General features: G+C 40.6%; 1 protein-coding gene across 8 annotated transcripts in view; it reads left to right on the forward strand.

The window, feature by feature from the left end:
- Positions 1-6348, forward strand: part of LOC138753857 (activin receptor type-1-like) — a 70921-nt gene extending 64573 nt beyond the window's left edge. For 7 of the 8 annotated variants that reach the window (XM_069917354.1, XM_069917358.1, XM_069917356.1 and 4 more), the window contains 2 exons: positions 1093-1223; positions 5715-6348. In XM_069917354.1, the coding sequence (XP_069773455.1) occupies positions 1093-1223; positions 5715-5858 (275 nt within the window). In that variant the 3' untranslated portion in view covers positions 5859-6348. Of the gene's footprint in view, positions 1-1092; positions 1224-1690; positions 1846-5714 lie in introns of all 8 variants that reach the window. The other variant, XR_011351462.1, reaches the window with a different exon arrangement.
- Positions 6349-18591: the final 12243 nt, after the last annotated feature.

The raw sequence follows: 18591 nt of genomic DNA on the forward strand, positions 1-18591 counted from the left end.
ACACTGTATCCTGTGCAGCAGCTTCGAGTGTTTTATGGATACTGACTCTCATAACTTGATAAAGGAAGGGCTTAAGCCCGAAATGTTGGTTCTGTATCTTTTCCTTTGCTACATAAAGGACACTGACCTGCTGAGCTTCTCCTGCATTTTGTATTTTTTTTTACTGAGATCTCTCAGTTTGTCCACACTGCTCAGAGACCTCCCATTAACATTGTAATGTGCCTTCAAATTTGACCTACCGAAATGAACCATTTCACACTTTGTTGGATTAAACTCCACCTGTCATTTCTCAGTCCAGTTCTGCTTCCTTTCAATGTCCCTCTATAACCTTTGGCAAACCTCCAACACCACTCACTTTCAAGTCATCCACAGATGGTTTGGGTGGTGGGGTGGGGGGGGGGGTGGGGAAGAGAAGGAATCTTGGAAGTATGCAAAGCTATTCATGTAATAGACTAGATCCAAGCAGGGAGGTTGTTTCCATTTGCAGGTGAGACTAGAACCAGGGCACAAAAAATTGGAGTGTAGAATTAAGACAGATTCCATCTGATGTGGTGAATGTGAGCTCGATCGTGTGTTTTAAGAATAAATTGGATAGATACATGGATGGGAAAGCCCTGGAGGGTTATAGTATGAAAGCAGGTCAGTGGGATTTAGAGAGATGATTGCCGGCACAGACCAGAGGGGCCAAATGGCCTGTTTTCTGTGCTGTAGCGTTCTATGGTTCTGTGAAGAGCAGTGGCTTCTCCAAGAAAGAAGTGAATCTCACCCCAAGGAAATAGCAGAGGCTGCTGCTTTTCACATCTCAGCATGAGATGAATGTGGAGTCAGTGGTGGAGAGAGGATGGTTTGCGTGATGTTCTGAGTTGCAGCCACCACCTTCTGCAGTTTCTCCTGACCTACCCCGTGTGGCATGCATACAGGATGCTTTGTCTTAAGGTTCTTGTGACCACTGCTGCATTGCCTGAGACGGCACCATGCAGAACTCATGTCTGGCAAAGGGGCAGTGCTTGGCTGATGGTTCACAGGATGGGAGCAGCCATTGGTTTAAAATATGACTACAATCTCCTGAATTGTTCGTTGTGTTGTTTGCAGGTATTGTGGAAGAGTATAAACCTCCATTTTATGATGCAGTTCCTGCTGATCCCAGCTTTGAAGACATGAGGAAAGTGATCTGCACAGATGGACAGAGACCCAACATTCCTGCCCGATGGTTTTCTGATCCGGTACCACCCCATTTCCATTTCCTGCCTTTCCCCGACTAGTTTTAGATCAGGAGCCTCGCTGCGACCTGTGTGGGTTATCTCTGGGAGCTTTGGTTCCCTCCCACCCTCCTGAAGGTGGGACTTTGGGGGTTAACGATGGGGGTGGGGGGGGTAGCTGCTATGAATCTGCTCTCAGTGTTGGAGTGAAGGAGAGAATCCAGGGCAAGTGATGGGAATGTGGGGGCAAAGAAATGGAATGGGTGTAGGATCGATGTGAGTAGGGGCCTGACGGGTTAATACAGACCCCATGGGCTGAAGGACCTGGACCTCAGCTGGATTATAGCCAATTCTATGATGTAATTGTTGACATGCCCACACAGACATCAACAATGGCCTGCATTTACCTGCTTCATTTGTAATGAAACATTACACGTTGTTTCATAACTCTGTTACATTTAAAAAATAATGTTTACATTTTCTACATTTAGACACAATTTCCAGCCTGTGAATCCATGCCATCCAAACACACCCAATTAACCTACTGATCCTGTTCAGTCGAAGGGTGGGAGGAAACCAGAGCACTTGGACTCGGGGCAAGAGAATGTACGAACACCTCATAGACAGCGCCAGATTCGAACCCAGGGTAAATGGTGCTGTAATAATGTCGAGCTGTCTGCGACACTCCCTATGCCAACCACTATGCCGACTGCCCGCCCTCCATGCTGTTGAAGTAGATGCGACTCCGAATCACATAATGCGATACCATAGCTGAACCCTAGGTTAAAGAGGTGAACTAAGTCTCTTCTCTTGAGGAGAAGACCCATCAGCAGAGGGTTGGAGCAAAATCCAGAACCTGGAGTCACATAGCTGAAGGCACAGCTGTCAAAGATGGAATGGGAGCTTTGATAGGAGATGGAAGGGGTCCAGGGCCCCAGAAATCTCCAGAGATAGAGAGGAGAAGCTTGGGGGAGATAAGAAGGTGAGTTTCTAAATCAGGGCAGAAGGGGATCACCTGGCCAGGGGTGAGCAGGAGAGTTTGAGATCAATTTGTGGCATTGAAGAGTGAGGGACCTCGAGCGGCATTGGAAGGGACACATCCAGATGGGACAAAAGCTGGGCAGAGTTTCAGTGGCAGGGGGACTGAAACTGAAGTTGAGCTGGGTGACGTGACAGAGGGGGAAATGGGGCGATGGTATTGGAGGTGGTATTGTCTCTGTAGGGCATCATGGTAGTGATCAGGGCAATAGATCTGCTCCCCACTCCACTCAGCAGCGAGGGAAGGGATGAAGAGACCACATGATTAAATGTGTTGTATGAGTCCAGTGCAGAAAAGAGGGCTTTTGATCGTTGGACCATTGGGCTCTCTTCCAGGGAAGGTGGGACCCGCACAAGAGGGACCAATATTCTGGTAGCGATTTGCTGGTGTTACTTGGAACATAGAAACAGGCCCTTTGGCCCACAGTGTTGTGCTGACCCATTAACATATTGTGAGAACTGCCGAGAATTTCCCCACTGCATAACCCTCCATTCTTCACAATTCTACGTACCTCTTAAAAGACCCTTTTGTTCCAGCCTCCACCACTATTGAGGGCAGTGCATTCCATGCACCCACCAGTGTGAAGAACTGACCTCTTACATTCCCCCCTGAACTTACATTAAAACTCTGCCCCCCTGTGCTAGCTATTTCAGCTCTGGGGATAAAGTCATCCGCATGATCAATGCCTCTCATCATCTTGTGCATCTTAATCATCACCCTCATCATTACTCCAAGGGGAAAAGATCAAGTTCACTCAAATGATCCTCATAAGGTGTGCACTACAATCCAGGAAACATCCTTGTATGTCTCCTCTGCACGCTCTCTACAACATCCACATCTTTCCTGTAGTGAGGTGCCCAGAACTGAACACAATATTCCAGGTGGGTCCAACTAAGATCTTGTATAGCTGCCACATTATCTCATTGCTCTTGTACTCAATCTCATCGTTAATGAAGGCCAATACACCTTCTTAACAACACCATCAACCTGCGCAGCAGCTTTGAGTACCCTGAGGAAAAAGATTGGAGTCTAAAGTCCCAGCAGGCCTCAGTGAGATGTATCTCACCTGGCATGGCTGTTTCAGTCCCTGGATGTAGGAAGGGGTGTTCCACCTCCCAGGTGCCAGGGGATGGGGAGGAATAAGCAAAGTGGGGAGATTATGGAGAGAGAGAAGTCCCTGCAGAAACCAGGAAGGGGTGGGGAGGTGAAGAGGTGAATAGTGGTGGGAAGGCACTTTGGAGCCTGTGGAGATGATGAAGGATGATGCAAAGGCTGGTGACATGAGGGATAAGGACAAAAGGAGACTGTTTTGCCTGTGTGGGGGGGGGGGGTGGAGAACAGAGGTGTGGGAAATGGGAGGAGACACAGGTAAACCACAGTGGGGGGGAACCATGCTTCTGGAAGAAGGCTGTGGTAGTTAATAAGGATTATGGTATGCTGCACATTATAAGATCAGTCGGGGGATTGAGTTCAACAGCTGAGAGGTAATGTAACTCCGTAAAACTGCTAAGATCACATTTGGCATAGTGTTCAGTTGTGATCACCTTATTACAAGAAAAATATAGAAGCTTTGGAGAGGGTGCAAAGGGGATTGACCAGGATGTTGGCTAGATTGGAAAACATGTCTTATGAGACAAAGTTAACAGAGCTAGGGCTTTTTGGAAAAAGCTAGGAGGAGAGGTGACTTCGAGCTCTTCAAGATTATGGGAGGTATCAAAAGGGTGGGCAGCCAGTACCTTTTCCCTAGGACAACAGTAGTAAATATCAAAATGAGGGGAGGAAATTTTGAGATGCCAGGAGTAAGTATATTTTTATTATACAGAGCAGTGGGTGCCTGGATTGCATTGACAGGGGTCGTGATGGAGGCTGGTGTACGAGGGGCATTTAAAATAAACTTAGGTACATGATGGAAGAAAAATTATGGATATGAGGTTGGGTAGGTTAAGATTGTGGAATAGGTTTTCTAGGTCAGCACAACATGATGGACCAAAGAGCCTGTATTGTGCTGTGATGTTTTGTTCTCAGGTGCACATTTTAGATCCCTGGGGTGAGAAGTCCCATCCGGAGGAGAGATGGGATGGAGAAGGAGGAACCAGGATAAAGGGCTGGTTTCCTCCCCCCCCCACCATGACCCCACCTGAAGGGAATGAGGTGGAAGGGGTACTTCAACTGGGAGACGCTCCCAAATTTATATCCAGAATGTACTTTGTACTTCAAAGTGAGAGCCCAAAGCCGGACCTGCAAAGATCGAGGGAGAGGTGGGAGTTGGACTTGGGAACAATGACTGATGAAGAGTGTTGGTCAGATCTATGTAGGGAAAGTGTAACATCGGTGATCAACGCCAGATTTAGATTGGTACAGTATAATTTCTTACACCAATTATATCTCACACCACAAAATTACATAAGGAAAATCAGAGATATCGGAAATGTGCTTCAGGTGTGGGTTAGAAATTGATACCTTTATGCACTCCACATAGACCTGCATAAAGGTGAGACCTTTTTGGTTGGAATTATCTAATATATTAACTAGGATTATGGGAACACACTTCCCGCTGGACCCAGAGCTCTATTTATTGGGAAACCTAGAGGTTGTGGGCAGATCATTAACTAAATTTGTAGACATTGCCCTGATAGTAGCATAAAAATGCATTGCGATCACCTGGAAGTCCGACTCCCCCTGCTCATCACTCGATGGACCACGGAGATGTACAACTGTGTGTCCATGGAGAAAATAACATGTAATTTAAGAAATAAGTACGATACTTTTGCCAAAATATGGCAACCTTATCTAGAGCACTTTGGTGCGCAGCTATAACAACAGTCCACATTTCTAAAAAGCTAACAAAATACATAAAGTCAACAGCAGTGAAGCACCTCAAAGAGTGGAAGAAGATTAGAAAGACTGGCGTGATGCTGAATTTTTCTTTTTCTTTTTACCATTTTTTCTGTTTGTTACTTTAATTGCTTTAGTAGTTGTTTAATTTTCAAAGTTTTGGGGGAGGGAAGGAAATTGTAAGTAGACTGACATAGTGTTTGTATCTGAGAAGTAAATTATACCAAAAGAAAGTGGAAATATATTAAAAAGAATTGTTTTTTTTCAGATGTGATACTGTTTTGGAGAAATTGAAAAATAACATTTTCAAAAATAAAGGGGAGGGATTGGGGAGGCAGGACGTGTAGTCTCAACATCCTTGGGAGTGGGCAGGTTTGGGGTAAAAGTTAGCAGATGGCCTGTCTCCTGACAGAGAGGTCTGGAAAAGGGGGTGAGGTGTTGGAAACAGCCCAAGCAAATCTGAGGGTGGGATGGAAGCAGGTGGAAAATCCCGTGGAAATATTCGCAGCTTCAGCGACTCTGTGGGTGTGTGGCAGAAGCCCGGGAATTCTCTCCTCCAACACTCTTCCCATTTTTCCCTCGACAGTGGGGTGGGAGGTTGGCACCACTCCACCAGCTCACTTTCCCTTGTTTGATTCCAGATCCTGTCCTCTCTGGCGAAACTGATGAAGGAATCTTGGTCTCACAGCCCGTGCGCCAGGCTGTCAGCTCTCCGCATCAAGAAGACCCTCAGCAACCTGAGCAGGGCAGACATTTCGTTGCACAGGCTGAAACCAGACTACTGACTCTATCTTTAATCCGATCCTCAAGAGAAAAGCTCCAACCTTCTTCAGCCAGTTAATTCACCCCAGCCCCTGACTAATGTCCTCAGCTTGCGAGCAAACGCTCGAGCCTCTGCTCCACAGTGCAGACTGTTCGTCAACGTTTAGCTTTTGTTCCCAACAGACCCCGGTTCGGGTTCTTGAGTGAAAGAGGTGCCATGGGGCTTGAGGGAAAGAAACCAAAACAAGGACCTGTGCTTTGGGTCCTGAGGAAATCTCGCAGACTGGTTTGCCCATCGAGAAGTGGGTGGTATTGACTGTGGTGTTGGACTGGAACTGTGCACTGCAAGATCCCAGCCTCTATGAGAGCAGGATTTGTATGGAGGACCAAACGTGAATTGAGTTACGCTCAGGAGTTGGAAAGACTTCACACAAAACAAATGCGCAACTGTTTTTAATTACTGTATACATGTATTATGGTCAAAATATATACACTAAAGTATCATCATCAAAAGGATTCACGCCAATTATTTTGACCCGTGACCACAGTGTCTTAAGAAATGGGAGCAGGAATAGGCCATCAACCTGTTGAGCCTGCTCTGCCATTCAATGTGATCATGGCTGAGCTGAAGATAGGCTCATCTCCACCTTCCTGCCTTTTCCCCGGATCCTTTAATTACCCTAATATGTAAAAATCTATCCAAACTTGTCTTAAATATATTTACTGAGCTAGACTCCACTGCTTCAATAGGTAATGAATTCCATAGATTCACTATCCTTTGGGAAAAGCAGTTCCTCCTCATCTCCATCCTAAATCTACTACCCTGAATCTTGAGGTTATGTCCTCTAGTTCCGGTATCCTCACCAATGGAAACAGCCATCTTTCCACTCACATACCACTTTGTAATCCCTATGCCATTGGTGCTCTTGATTAGTAAGGGATTGCTTAAGACGGTATGTGGGTGGGAAGGGAAGGTTGAGAACCACTGTTCTAGACCCAATTTTTACTGAAATATTTTGGTTGATAAAAATTGTTATTGGCCCATTTCCTTTGGAATTCTGAAACCGTGCACATAACGAATCAATTAGGTATGTTTAAAACAGTGGTTTTCAATCTTTTTCTTTCCACCCACATCCCACCTTAAGCAATCCCTTACTAATCACAGAGCACCGATGTGAGTGGAAATAAAAGGTTAAGAACCACTGGGTTAATGGATAGAGCACATGTTGGTGGTGGTGACTAGAACATTGGGCAATGCTCAAAAATAGTTTGGGAACAGAATATGGTTCTGACTGTACAGGATTTTAAAACTGAAGACAATCAAATTAAGGTGGTCTCCAATAAGTTAATTGGGGACAAATCTCTGCAGCTCCAATTGGCCTGAATCAAGTTCCCTCCCAGACAATAAGATAAGAGAGCAGCAGGGATCTTCCTGAGGGAGAAGCAATAGTGCAAAGCATGAGAGACTTGCATGAAGAACAGACAGCAATGAAGACTCACAGGGCCATGTGGTCTGCAAACACCATGCTGTTCCACAGCCAGGGATAAAATTCCACCTCTTTAAATGGATAGTTGGTCTTTAATTTCCAAGCTTCCAATTGTTTAGAACAGAGAACATTACAGCACAGTACAGGCCCACTGGCCACCATGTTGTACTGACACATATAAACCTACTCAATGATCCAAAACTCCCCTACCTCATTCCCATAACCTCTATTTTTCTTTCATCCATGTGCCTCTCTTCGAGTCTTTTAAATGCCCATAGATTACCAGCTTCTACCATTGCCCCTGGAAATGCATTCTAGACACCCACTACTCCGTGTAAAAAAAAGCTTACCCCTGACTTCTCCCTTAAACTTTCTTCCTCTCACCTTAAACAGATGTCTTCTGATATTTGCTACTGTTACCTCAGGAAAAAGGTGCTGGTTGCCCCTCAATCTTGTAGACCTTCAAGTTTCCTCTCATCCTTCTCTGTTCCAAAGAGAAAAGTCCTAGCTCTGTTAACTCTGTCTCAAAAGAAATGTTCTCCAATCCAGGAAGCATCCTGGTAAATCTCCTCTGCACCCTCTCCAAAGCTTACACACCTTCCTATAATGAGACGACCAGAACTGAACACAATATTCCAAGTGTGGTCAAACCAGAGTTTAATAGAGCTGCAACACTACTTCATGGCTCTTGAAGTAAAACACAACTCTGCTGACTCCATGGTTGAAGTAAAAACAGAATGCTGGAGAAACTCAGCAGGTCAAACATTGTACTTTATATAGCAAAGATACATAACCAATTTTTTGGTCCTGAACCCTTCATCTGGGTATGAAAAATGTAGATAGGCACTCAAACAAAATGGTGGGTGAAGGATGGGCAGGTGGAGGAGCACAGACCCAAAGGCAGGAGGTCATAGGTTGCTAAGGGAGGGAGAGCACGCCAACAAGAAGGGGGAGGAGGGATGGCTCTCTGAATGGAGAGGGAAGAGCTGGACGTAAGAAGACATAGGGAAAAGGAAAGGAGGGTGAATGGAGAGTTGGCTGGCAGAAAGTGGAGCAGTCAATGTTAATGCCCTCTGGTTGGAGAGTACCCAGATGGAATATCAAGTGTTGCTCCTTCAATTTACGGGTGGTCTGGGTGGGACAGGCCATCATGAGTCCATTGACAGTCATGTGAGTATGGGTGTGTAGTATGGAATTGAAGTGGTTAGCTACTGGGAGATCCTGCCACTGATGCAGACAGAGTGGAGATATTCAGCGAAGTGATCTCCCAGTCTGCGACCAGTCTCTCCAATGTAGAGAAGGCCACAAAGGGAGCATCGGATGTAGTAAATCAGTCCTGTGGATACACAAGTGAAGTGTTGCTTCCCTTGAAAGGCCTGTTTGGGGCCCTTGACTGTGGTGATGGAGAAGGTGTGAGCACAAATGTGGCACCCTGCAGTCACAATGGAAGGTGCTGGAAGAGGGAGGGTGTGCAATCGATGGGGAGGGATGAATGCATGAGGGAATCACAGAGAGAGTAATTTCTACAGAAGGCAGAGATGGGAGGAGAGGTGAAGATGTGTCTGGTGGTAGGATCATGTTGTAGGTGGTGGAAATTATAAAGGATAATGTGTTGGGGGAGGAGTCACGTGATGGAGTAGTGGCCGGACGGAGAACTCCAGCCCTCTCCAGAAAAGTCGGGAAAAACAAGAGAAAATACAAAGGCACAGAAAAAAAAGTTAAAGAAAAGTGAGTATAAAGGTGAAAAGAAGGTGGAGACAAAAGAAGAAAAATCAAAATCAATGGTAAGAAGAGAAGAAGAGAAGACAACGGAGGAAAAAGGTGAAGGCCTTACCTGTCCGAAGAGGCCCGCTGTGGAGAGAGGAGCCCGACCTCGGGTCGGTAGAAATTGGACTACAAAAATGGCTCGCTGAGCCGAATAAAAGTGCGCAACCGCGCATGCGCGACTCCTCGCGCATGCGCGATGCGCATGAAAAAAAAACACACCGACGGGAGGGGGGACCAGCTGGGGAGTCGATCTCCACAGCCGGCAACGACAGCTGCAGAACACCTGCAGCAAGAAGAGACCACAGAAAACAATGAAAACAAGAAAGAAGAGAAGGAAAGGGCAACAAAGAAACAACAGATGGCCAACCCAGAGGAAGAAGAAGAGGAAGAATATAGTGAAATAGATGAAGGGAAAGGCAAGGTAAAGGATATACTTGCTATTGTTAGAGAATACATGGAGTCATTTAAAGAATGGCAAACACAGGAATTCAATGATTTAAGAAGAAGAATAAACAACACAGAAGAGAAAGTGAATAAAATAGATATGACCTTAACAGAAATGGGGAAAAAAATGGACAAGATGGAAGAACGGGCAGTAGCAGCAGAAATGGAGGTAGAAGACTTAAAAAAGAAATTGGAGGAATCTAATAAAAAAACTAAAGAGACACAAGAACTACTAGCTCAAAAAATAGATATAATGGAAAATTATAACAGAAGAAATAACATAAAGATAGTGGGCCTTAGGGAAGATGAAGAAGGCAAGAATATGAGGGAGTTTATAAAAGAGTGGATCCCTAAGACCCTAGGATGTCCAGAACTACAGCAAGAAATGGAAATAGAAAGGGCACATAGAGCATTGGCCTCTAAACCACAACCACAACAAAAACCAAGATCTATTGTAGTAAAATTCCTAAGATATACTACAAGAGAAAAGGTACTGGAGAAGACAATGGAAAAAGTAAGAGAGGGCAACAAACCACTGGAGTATAAAGGGCAAAAAATCTTCATTTATCCAGATATAAGTTTTGAACTCCTAAAGAAGAGAAAAGAGTTCAATACAGCAAAGGCGATCTTATGGAAGAAAGGGTATAAATTTATACTGAAGCATCCTGCGGTATTGAAAATATTTATTCCAGGACAACAAAACAGACTGTTCTCGGATCCAGAAGAAGCACGAAAATTTGCAGAACAATTACAAAAATAGACTGAGAGATGAAGACGGGTAATGAGAGTAAAAATGATCACGATTGATAAGTATGTGGGTAAAGACAAAAATAGACTGAGGGATGAAGACGGGTAATGAGGGTAAAAATGACCACGATTGATAAGTATGCGGTTAAAGAGGTATAAGAGTGAATAGAGACAATGGGCATACGTGAAAGTATCTGTAATTAGAGGAAAACATAGATAGTATAGGCAAGAATTAATAAGGGAAGGTAATGGAATAGAGAGAATAAGGAGGGAATTAAAAGAGTGACCTTTGTGACATATGAAAAGTGAAATCTTTTCTGGGGGGGGCTGGGTGGGGGAAAAGAGCGGTCACTGCAAAATCAGTTGACGCTTGCGAGTGGATTCGCAAATCCAAATGGAGAGGGGAGATGTGGTTGTCCGACAAGGGATAAAGGGCAACTCAGGAGGGGAAGGGGAGATTGGGGATAAAGAAGCTAGAAATAGGAGAATAAGGAAAATGTTGGATGTTGTAGGAATGTTGTCTGGTAAAGAGTTGAAAATAAGAAAACAGAAATGGAAAAGGAGGAAAGGTAATGATGGAAAAACGGAAAGAGAATATAAACAAAATATAAAATGGCTACGCTGAACTATATGACTTTAAATATTAATGGAATACATAACCAAATTAAAAGGAAGAAACTACTAAATTTACTGAAAAAGGAAAAAATAGATATAGCATTTGTCCAAGAAACACACTTAACTGAATTGGAGCACAAGAAATTAAAGAGAGATTGGGTAGGACATGTAACAGCAGCATCGTATAATTCAAAAGCAAGAGGAGTGGCTATATTAATTAGCAAAAGTGTGCCATTTAAAATAGAAGAGGAAATAATAGATCCAGCAGGGAGATATGTTATGATAAAATGTCAGATATATTCGGAGCTTTGGAATCTACTTAATATATATTCACTTAACGAAGAAGATCAAAAGTTTATGCAAGATATCTTTTTGAAGGTAGCTAATACGCAAGGGAACATACTAATAGGAGGGGATTTCAATCTGAATTTGGATCCAAATATGGATAAAACGGGGAAAAAAATTAACAGGAAGAACAAAGTAACCAAATTTATAATTAAATCAATGCAAGAAATGAAACTTGTGGACATATGGAGGAAACAAAACCCAAAAGAAAAGGAATACTCATACTACTCGACTAGACATAAAACATACTCAAGAATAGACCTATTTTTGTTATCAGCTAGTATGCAGGATAGAGTAAGAAAAACAGAATATAAAGCGAGAATGCTATCGGACTATTCACCCTTAATACTGACAGTAAAGCTAGAGGACATCCCTCCAAGAATGTATAGATGGAGATTAAACCCCATGCTACTTAAAAGACAGGATTTTAGAGAATTTATTGAAAAACAATTAAAAATGTATTTTGAAGTAAATACGGAATCAGTGGAAGATAAGTTTATACTATGAGACGCAATGAAAGCATTCATTAGAGGACAAATAATAAGTTATGCAACCAAGATGAAGAAGGACTATAATCAGGAAACAGAACAGTTGGAAAGGGAAATAGTAAACATAGAAAAAAAATTAGCAATAAAGGAAGATACAACCAAAAGAAGAGAATTGGCGGATAAAAAAATAAAATATGAAAATTACAAACATATAAGGTGGAGAAGAATATAATGAAGACAAAACAGAAATATTATGAACTAGGTGAAAAAACACACAAAATCTTAGCATGGCAGCTTAAGACAGAGCAAACTAAGAAAATGGTATTGGCAACAAGGAAAAAAGACAAACAAATTACATATAATCCAAAAGAAATTAAGGAAAACTTCAGAGAATTCTATGAACAATTATACCGAACTGAAAACGAAGGGAAAGAAGGGAAAATAGATGAATTTTTGACTAAAATTGAACTACCAAAACTACAAATAGAGGAACAAAATAAATTAACAGAACCATTTGGAACAGTAGAAATACAAGAGATAATAAAAAAATTACCAAATAATAAGACACCAGGAGAGGTTGGACTCCCAATAGAATTCTACAAAACATTTAAAGACCTATTAATACCACCCCTCCTGGATGTAATCAACCAGATTGATGAGACACAAAACTTACCAGATTCATGTAAAACAGCAATAATTACAGTGATACTAAAACAAGGGAAAGATCCACTCTCACCAGCGTCATATAGACCAATATCTTTGCTAAACACAGATTATAAGATAATAGCTAAACTATTAGCAAACAGATTAGCAGAACAGGTACCGAAAATGGTAAATTTAGACCAAACTGGATTTATCAAAAAAAGACGCACAACAGACAATATTTGTAAATTTATTAACTTAATTCATGCAGTAGAAGGAAATAAAGCACCTACAGTAGCAGTTGCTTTAGACGTAGAGAAGGCCTTCGACAGAGTAGAATGGAATTATTTGTTCAAAGTATTGCAAAAATTCAGTTTACCGGAGAAGTATATTAATTGGATTAAAGCATTATATAAGGGACCGTTAGCGAAAGTAACAGTAAATGGACATGTATCAAAGCAATTTAACTTAAGCAGGTCAACGCGGCAGGGATGCCCACTATCACCATTATTGTTTGCGCTAGCTATAGAACCACTAGCAGAATCGATAAGAATAGATAATAATATAAAAGGAATAAAAATAAAAGACAGGGAATATAAAATCAGTCTATTTGCGGATGATGTGATAGTGTACTTAACAGAACCAGAACTATCAATAAAAGAACTATATAAGAAATTGAAGGAATATGGAGAAGTGTCGGGATACAAGATAAACGTAAATAAAAGTGAAGCATTGCCTATGAATAATGCGGATTTCTCAAAATTTAAGAAGGAATCCCCATTCAGATGGCAAATGCAGGCAATAAGATACCTAGGTGTACAAATAAACAAAAATCTAGGCCAATTATATAAACTCAATTACAATCCACTAATGAAAAAATTACAGGACGATTTAGAGCATTGGAAAGAGCTACCACTAACACTGATAGGAAGGATAAACTGTATTAAAATGAACATTTTTCCAAGGATACTATACTTATTTCAGGCATTGCCAATACAACTGACAGAAAAATTCTTCAAAGAGTTAAAGAAAATAATAAGGAAATAAACAAAAATCTAGGCCAATTATATAAACTCAATTACAATCCACTAATGAAAAAATTACAGGACGATTTAGAGCATTGGAAAGAGCTACCACTAACACTGATAGGAAGGATAAACTGTATTAAAATGAACATTTTTCCAAGGATACTATACTTATTTCAGGCATTGCCAATACAACTGACAGAAAAATTCTTCAAAGAGTTAAAGAAAATAATAAGGAAATAAACAAAAATCTAGGCCAATTATATAAACTCAATTACAATCCACTAATGAAAAAATTACAGGACGATTTAGAGCATTGGAAAGAGCTACCACTAACACTGATAGGAAGGATAAACTGTATTAAAATGAACATTTTTCCAAGGATACTATACTTATTTCAGGCATTGCCAATACAACTGACAGAAAAATTCTTCAAAGAGTTAAAGAAAATAATAAGGAAATTTTTATGGAGAGGGGGGAAACCGAGGATAGCACTAGATAAATTAACAGAATGGTATAAACAAGGAGGCTTACAATTGCCAAACTTCAAAAATTATTATAGAGCCGCACAATTAAGATACCTATCAGATTTTTATCTAACAAGGGAAAAGCCAGATTGGACTAGATTAGAACTAGATAAAATAGGGGAGAAGATACCCGAACATATATTATATAAATGGGATGAAAAATTGGTGCAACGTAGGAATTCTCCAGTATTACATCATCTGCTCAATATTTGGAAGAAGATTCATGTAGAAAGAAATAAAACAAATTATCAATTACCAAAACTAATATTGACGCAAAATAAGCTACTCCCTTTTACAATAGACAACCTTTCCTTTAGAAAATGGGAAAAAAAAGGGATTAAAAGAATAGAAAATTGTTTTTCAGGAAGTAGATTCTTATCCTTTGAACAAATGAGAGATAAATACAACATAACTGGAGATACAGCGCTGGCATATTACCAACTGAGATCCTACTTGAAAGATAAATTAGGAAGCAATTTGAGTTTACCAGAGGGAAGTAACCTTGAATATGTGATTACAGATACAATGTTAATCAAAAGATTTATAACAAATATGTATATTAAACTGCAAGAAAAGGAGAATGAGGAAACAAATGGTAAAACTAAACAAAAATGGGAACAGGATTTAAATATAAAGATAAAAAAGGAAACATGGGAGAAATAATGTTCTGGAACGATGAGAAATACAATAAATACGAGGCTGCGTATGATACAATATAATTGGTTACACAGACTATACATTACACTGCAAAAGTTAAATAAATGGGACCCAACAGTATCTGATAGATGTTTTCGATGTAAAAAAGAAAGGGGAACAACAATTCATGCAATCTGGACATGTGAGAGAGTAGAAAAATTTTGGGATGATCTCAATCAGATATTAAATAAAATAACAGAAAACAATATACCAAAGAATCCAGAGATCTTTCTCCTAAGTAACATAAAAAATAAAGAATTTGGAATTGACTTGGAAGATGCACAAAAAAGATTTGTTAAGATAGCCCTAGCCGTAGCAAAAAAATGTATTATGTCAACCTGGAAATTGGAAGATAATTTGAAAATACAACAATGGTATATAGAAATGAATAAATGTATTCCATTAGAAAAAATAACATATAGTTTAAGAAATAATATTGAAATATTCGAACAAGTATGGGAGCCTTACATTAAATACAATAACGAAAACCTACCGGGAACAAACATTATCTAAGTTGATGGAAGGAGAAGAGAAGAAAAGAATGGACTCAGTAGAATTTCTGGTGTATTTTTGTTGAATGACAACATTGTCTGACTGGCTTAATGCAACCTAGATTGTATACCTAAAATGGATGAGAGGGGGGGGTGGGGGGGTGGCTTGGGAGGAGGGAGGGGGGGGGGAGAAAAAGTCACTGTATATGTGTGAAAAAGAAAAAGTGTATATCATGGCTAACGTGATTTATGGTGTGAAAAATAAAAAATTTAAAAAAAAAAAGGATAATGTGTTGGATGTGGAGGCTGGTAGGATGGTAAGTAAGGACAAGGAGAATCCTGTGTTTGTTACGTCTGGGGGCAGAGGGGGTCAGGGCAGATCAGGGGGAAATGCAGGTAAGGGCTGACTTGATGGTGGTAGAGGGGAAGCCACGTTTGTGGAAGAAGGCAGACATTTCAGATGATCTGGACTGGAAGACCTCATCTTGGGAACAGATACGGCGGAGACGGAGAAAATGTGAGAAGCAGAAGGAGCAGGGGACAGAGTGTAAAGAAGTGTAGGCAAGGTAGTTGTGGGAGTTAGTAGAGAAATATGTCAGAGATAGATACAGAGAGATTAAGAAAGGGGAGAGTGCTGACGGTGATGTACCACATGAATTTGAGATCGAGGTGGAAATCGGCAGCAAAGTGAATGAAGTTGATGAGCTTATCACGGGTGCATGAGGCAGCCCCGATGTAGTCATCAATATAGTGGAAGAAGAAGAGTTGAGGGGCCTTGCGTTCATGGCTCTTGAACTCAATTCCTTGACTAATGGGGGCCAGCATATCATAAACCTTATTAATTACCCTTTCAACCTTGAGAAATCGATGAATTTGGACATCAAGGACTCCCTGTCTCACCTGTTAAGAATCCTGCCATGCACCATGTACTTCACCTTCAAGTTGGACCTTCTAAAATGCATCAACTTCGGTGATTAAATTCCAAATTTCATCCCCCTCCCCCCAAGTTCATTGTTGGGCTGCTCTCCAAAATATTATTTCTGGAACAAAAAAAATATAAGTACAATTGAAGTGCAACTGCAAGTGGAGCAAGATTGCAGCTGCCCTCTCTATGGAAGCTGCCTGACCAGCTGAGTCCCTCCAGCAGCTCGTTGTTTGCTCAGGATTCCAGTGCCTATAGTTCTTGTGTCTCTCCATGGTTTCGAAGAGCACATTAACACATACGTGACGTCAACTAGGCCAGCCTTGTTAAATGTACCTGGTGTGGCCCCTTCTACATTGGTGAGACTAAACCCAGACTGGGTGACTGCTTTGCTGAATACCTCCTCTCTTGTCTATGGGACTTCTGGTAGCCAACCTTTCCAAACTCCATCCCCCCAAAACAAGTTTAGAGTCCAGACCCAATCAGGTCTATGCTGGTATTTATGCTGTCACTCACACCATCACATTCCTCTCTCCTGTGTTTTTGCTCCACAAGTTCCTGTCATGATTAAATTTAGATTTTTTAAAATTTAAACTTACAGCACAGAAATAGGTCATTTCAGCTCACGAGTCCGTGCCACCCAATTAACCTACATCCCTGGTACGCTTCGAACATGGGGAGGAAACCAGAGCCCCCAGGGAAAACCCATACAGACACAGGGAGAACGTACAAACTCCTTACAGACAGTGTAGGATTTTAACCCCAGTCCCAATTGCTTGCGCTGTAAAGGCATTGCGCTAACCGCTACGCCAATCGTGCCACCCCAGTTCTCATTCAGCTTCCTATTCTACTGATGTCTGTCACTGCACAAAAATTGAATGTTTTTCTAAATAGAACGTAGAAAGCTACATCATAGTACAGGCTCTTTGACCCAGTGTTGTGCCAACATAATAACCTGCTCTACCATCTACCCAGAATTTCCCTACTGTTTAACCTTCCATTTTTCTTACTTCTACATATTTATCTAATAGCCTCTGAAGTTAAAAGGTACAGAATGTGAGGAATAATCAGGGTCCATTGCTTGTTAAAAATAACAGGGTGTTTTTTTTTAATGCTGAATTGAGTCAAGCTGTGATTAAATATCATAAAGAATTTAATTCAGTTAAACCTGTCCTGTGGAAGAAGAGCTATAAATTTCCATTTTATTACCCTGCTGTTTTTTATGGAGATTATCAGTCTCAATTTTTTTCTGATGAAGCTAAAGCTCTTGTCTTTGCTAACTCTTTATCTGATCATAGACACGCTTTCTCCGCAGCTTGTTCTTATTCAGAAAGGGAAGAATGGTAAACATGAGATGGAATCTCAGCAGTTGATTGATATTGGCATTGATGATGATCAAGTCAACTGAGATTTGGAAAAGACGTCTCATACGAGACAATTTTTTGTGTTAATTTTGATTGTTCTGCTCGGGTTGGGGGGGTGAGGGTTGGGTGGTTTAACTACTGACTCTTCTGAAGTCGTCGGCCACCTTGTGGCATTTGTCACTCCCGCATAATTGAAGGAGGTAATACTATTGAGAATTCTTTTTTTTTGCTGTTTTTTTTCATGGGGATTCTTTTTTCTTTTCTTGGAGACCTTTAGCTTTTTTTGGTATTGATGCCATGAGGAGGTATATAGAGATACTATTATAGAGATACTTTATGGCTAACTTAAATTTTGCTACTTTTAATGTTAATGGGCTGAATAACCCAATTAAGAAAAAGAGAGTATTGGCTTATATTAAAAAAATTGAAGGTTGATGTGGCTTTTTTGCAAGAAACTAATTTGACTGATAAAGAACATCAAAAATTAAGAAGTGATTGGGTTGGGCAGGTTATATCATCTTCTTTTAACTCTAAAGCAAGGAGGATTGCTATTTTGATTAATAAAAAGTTACCTTTTAAATTGGAATCAGTTTTTGAAGTGGCTGGTAGGCTTTTGATAGTTAATTGTACTACTTGTTATGAATATTGGACCTTAATGAATGTTCATGCCCCCAATATTGATGATGAACAATTCATGGAGGATTATTTTTTTAAATTTAAATCAAGCTTATGATAAAATTATGGTAGAAGGTGATTTTAATTGTTGTTTAGATCTATTATTGGACAAATCTCCCAAATCGGTAATTAGAACTAAAATGGCTAAGCAGCATGAAAGACATGAATTTAGTATATATATGGAGGAAATTAAATCTGAAGGAAAAAGATTTTTCATTTTATTCATTTTGCCACAATTCTTATTCAAGAATAGTTTTATTTTTAGTATCAGCCCAATTACAAGGTTGATTTTGTAAGGCTGAATGTAAGTCTAGGATTTTGTCTGATCGTTCCTTGTTAATAATTACCTTTACTGCTTCAGAGAGAGTTGAGAATGTTTATCATTGGAGATTTAATTCTTTTTTGTTGAAGGATCCTGAATTCTGTAAATTCACAAGAGATGAAATTCAAATCTTTTTGAAAACAAATATAGGATCAGTTGATAGTAAATTTGTTTTGTGGGATGCTTTGAAGGCTTGTTT

This window comes from Narcine bancroftii, chromosome 2 (assembly GCF_036971445.1).
Source record: "Narcine bancroftii isolate sNarBan1 chromosome 2, sNarBan1.hap1, whole genome shotgun sequence".
NCBI classification, from domain to species: domain Eukaryota; kingdom Metazoa; phylum Chordata; class Chondrichthyes; order Torpediniformes; family Narcinidae; genus Narcine; species Narcine bancroftii.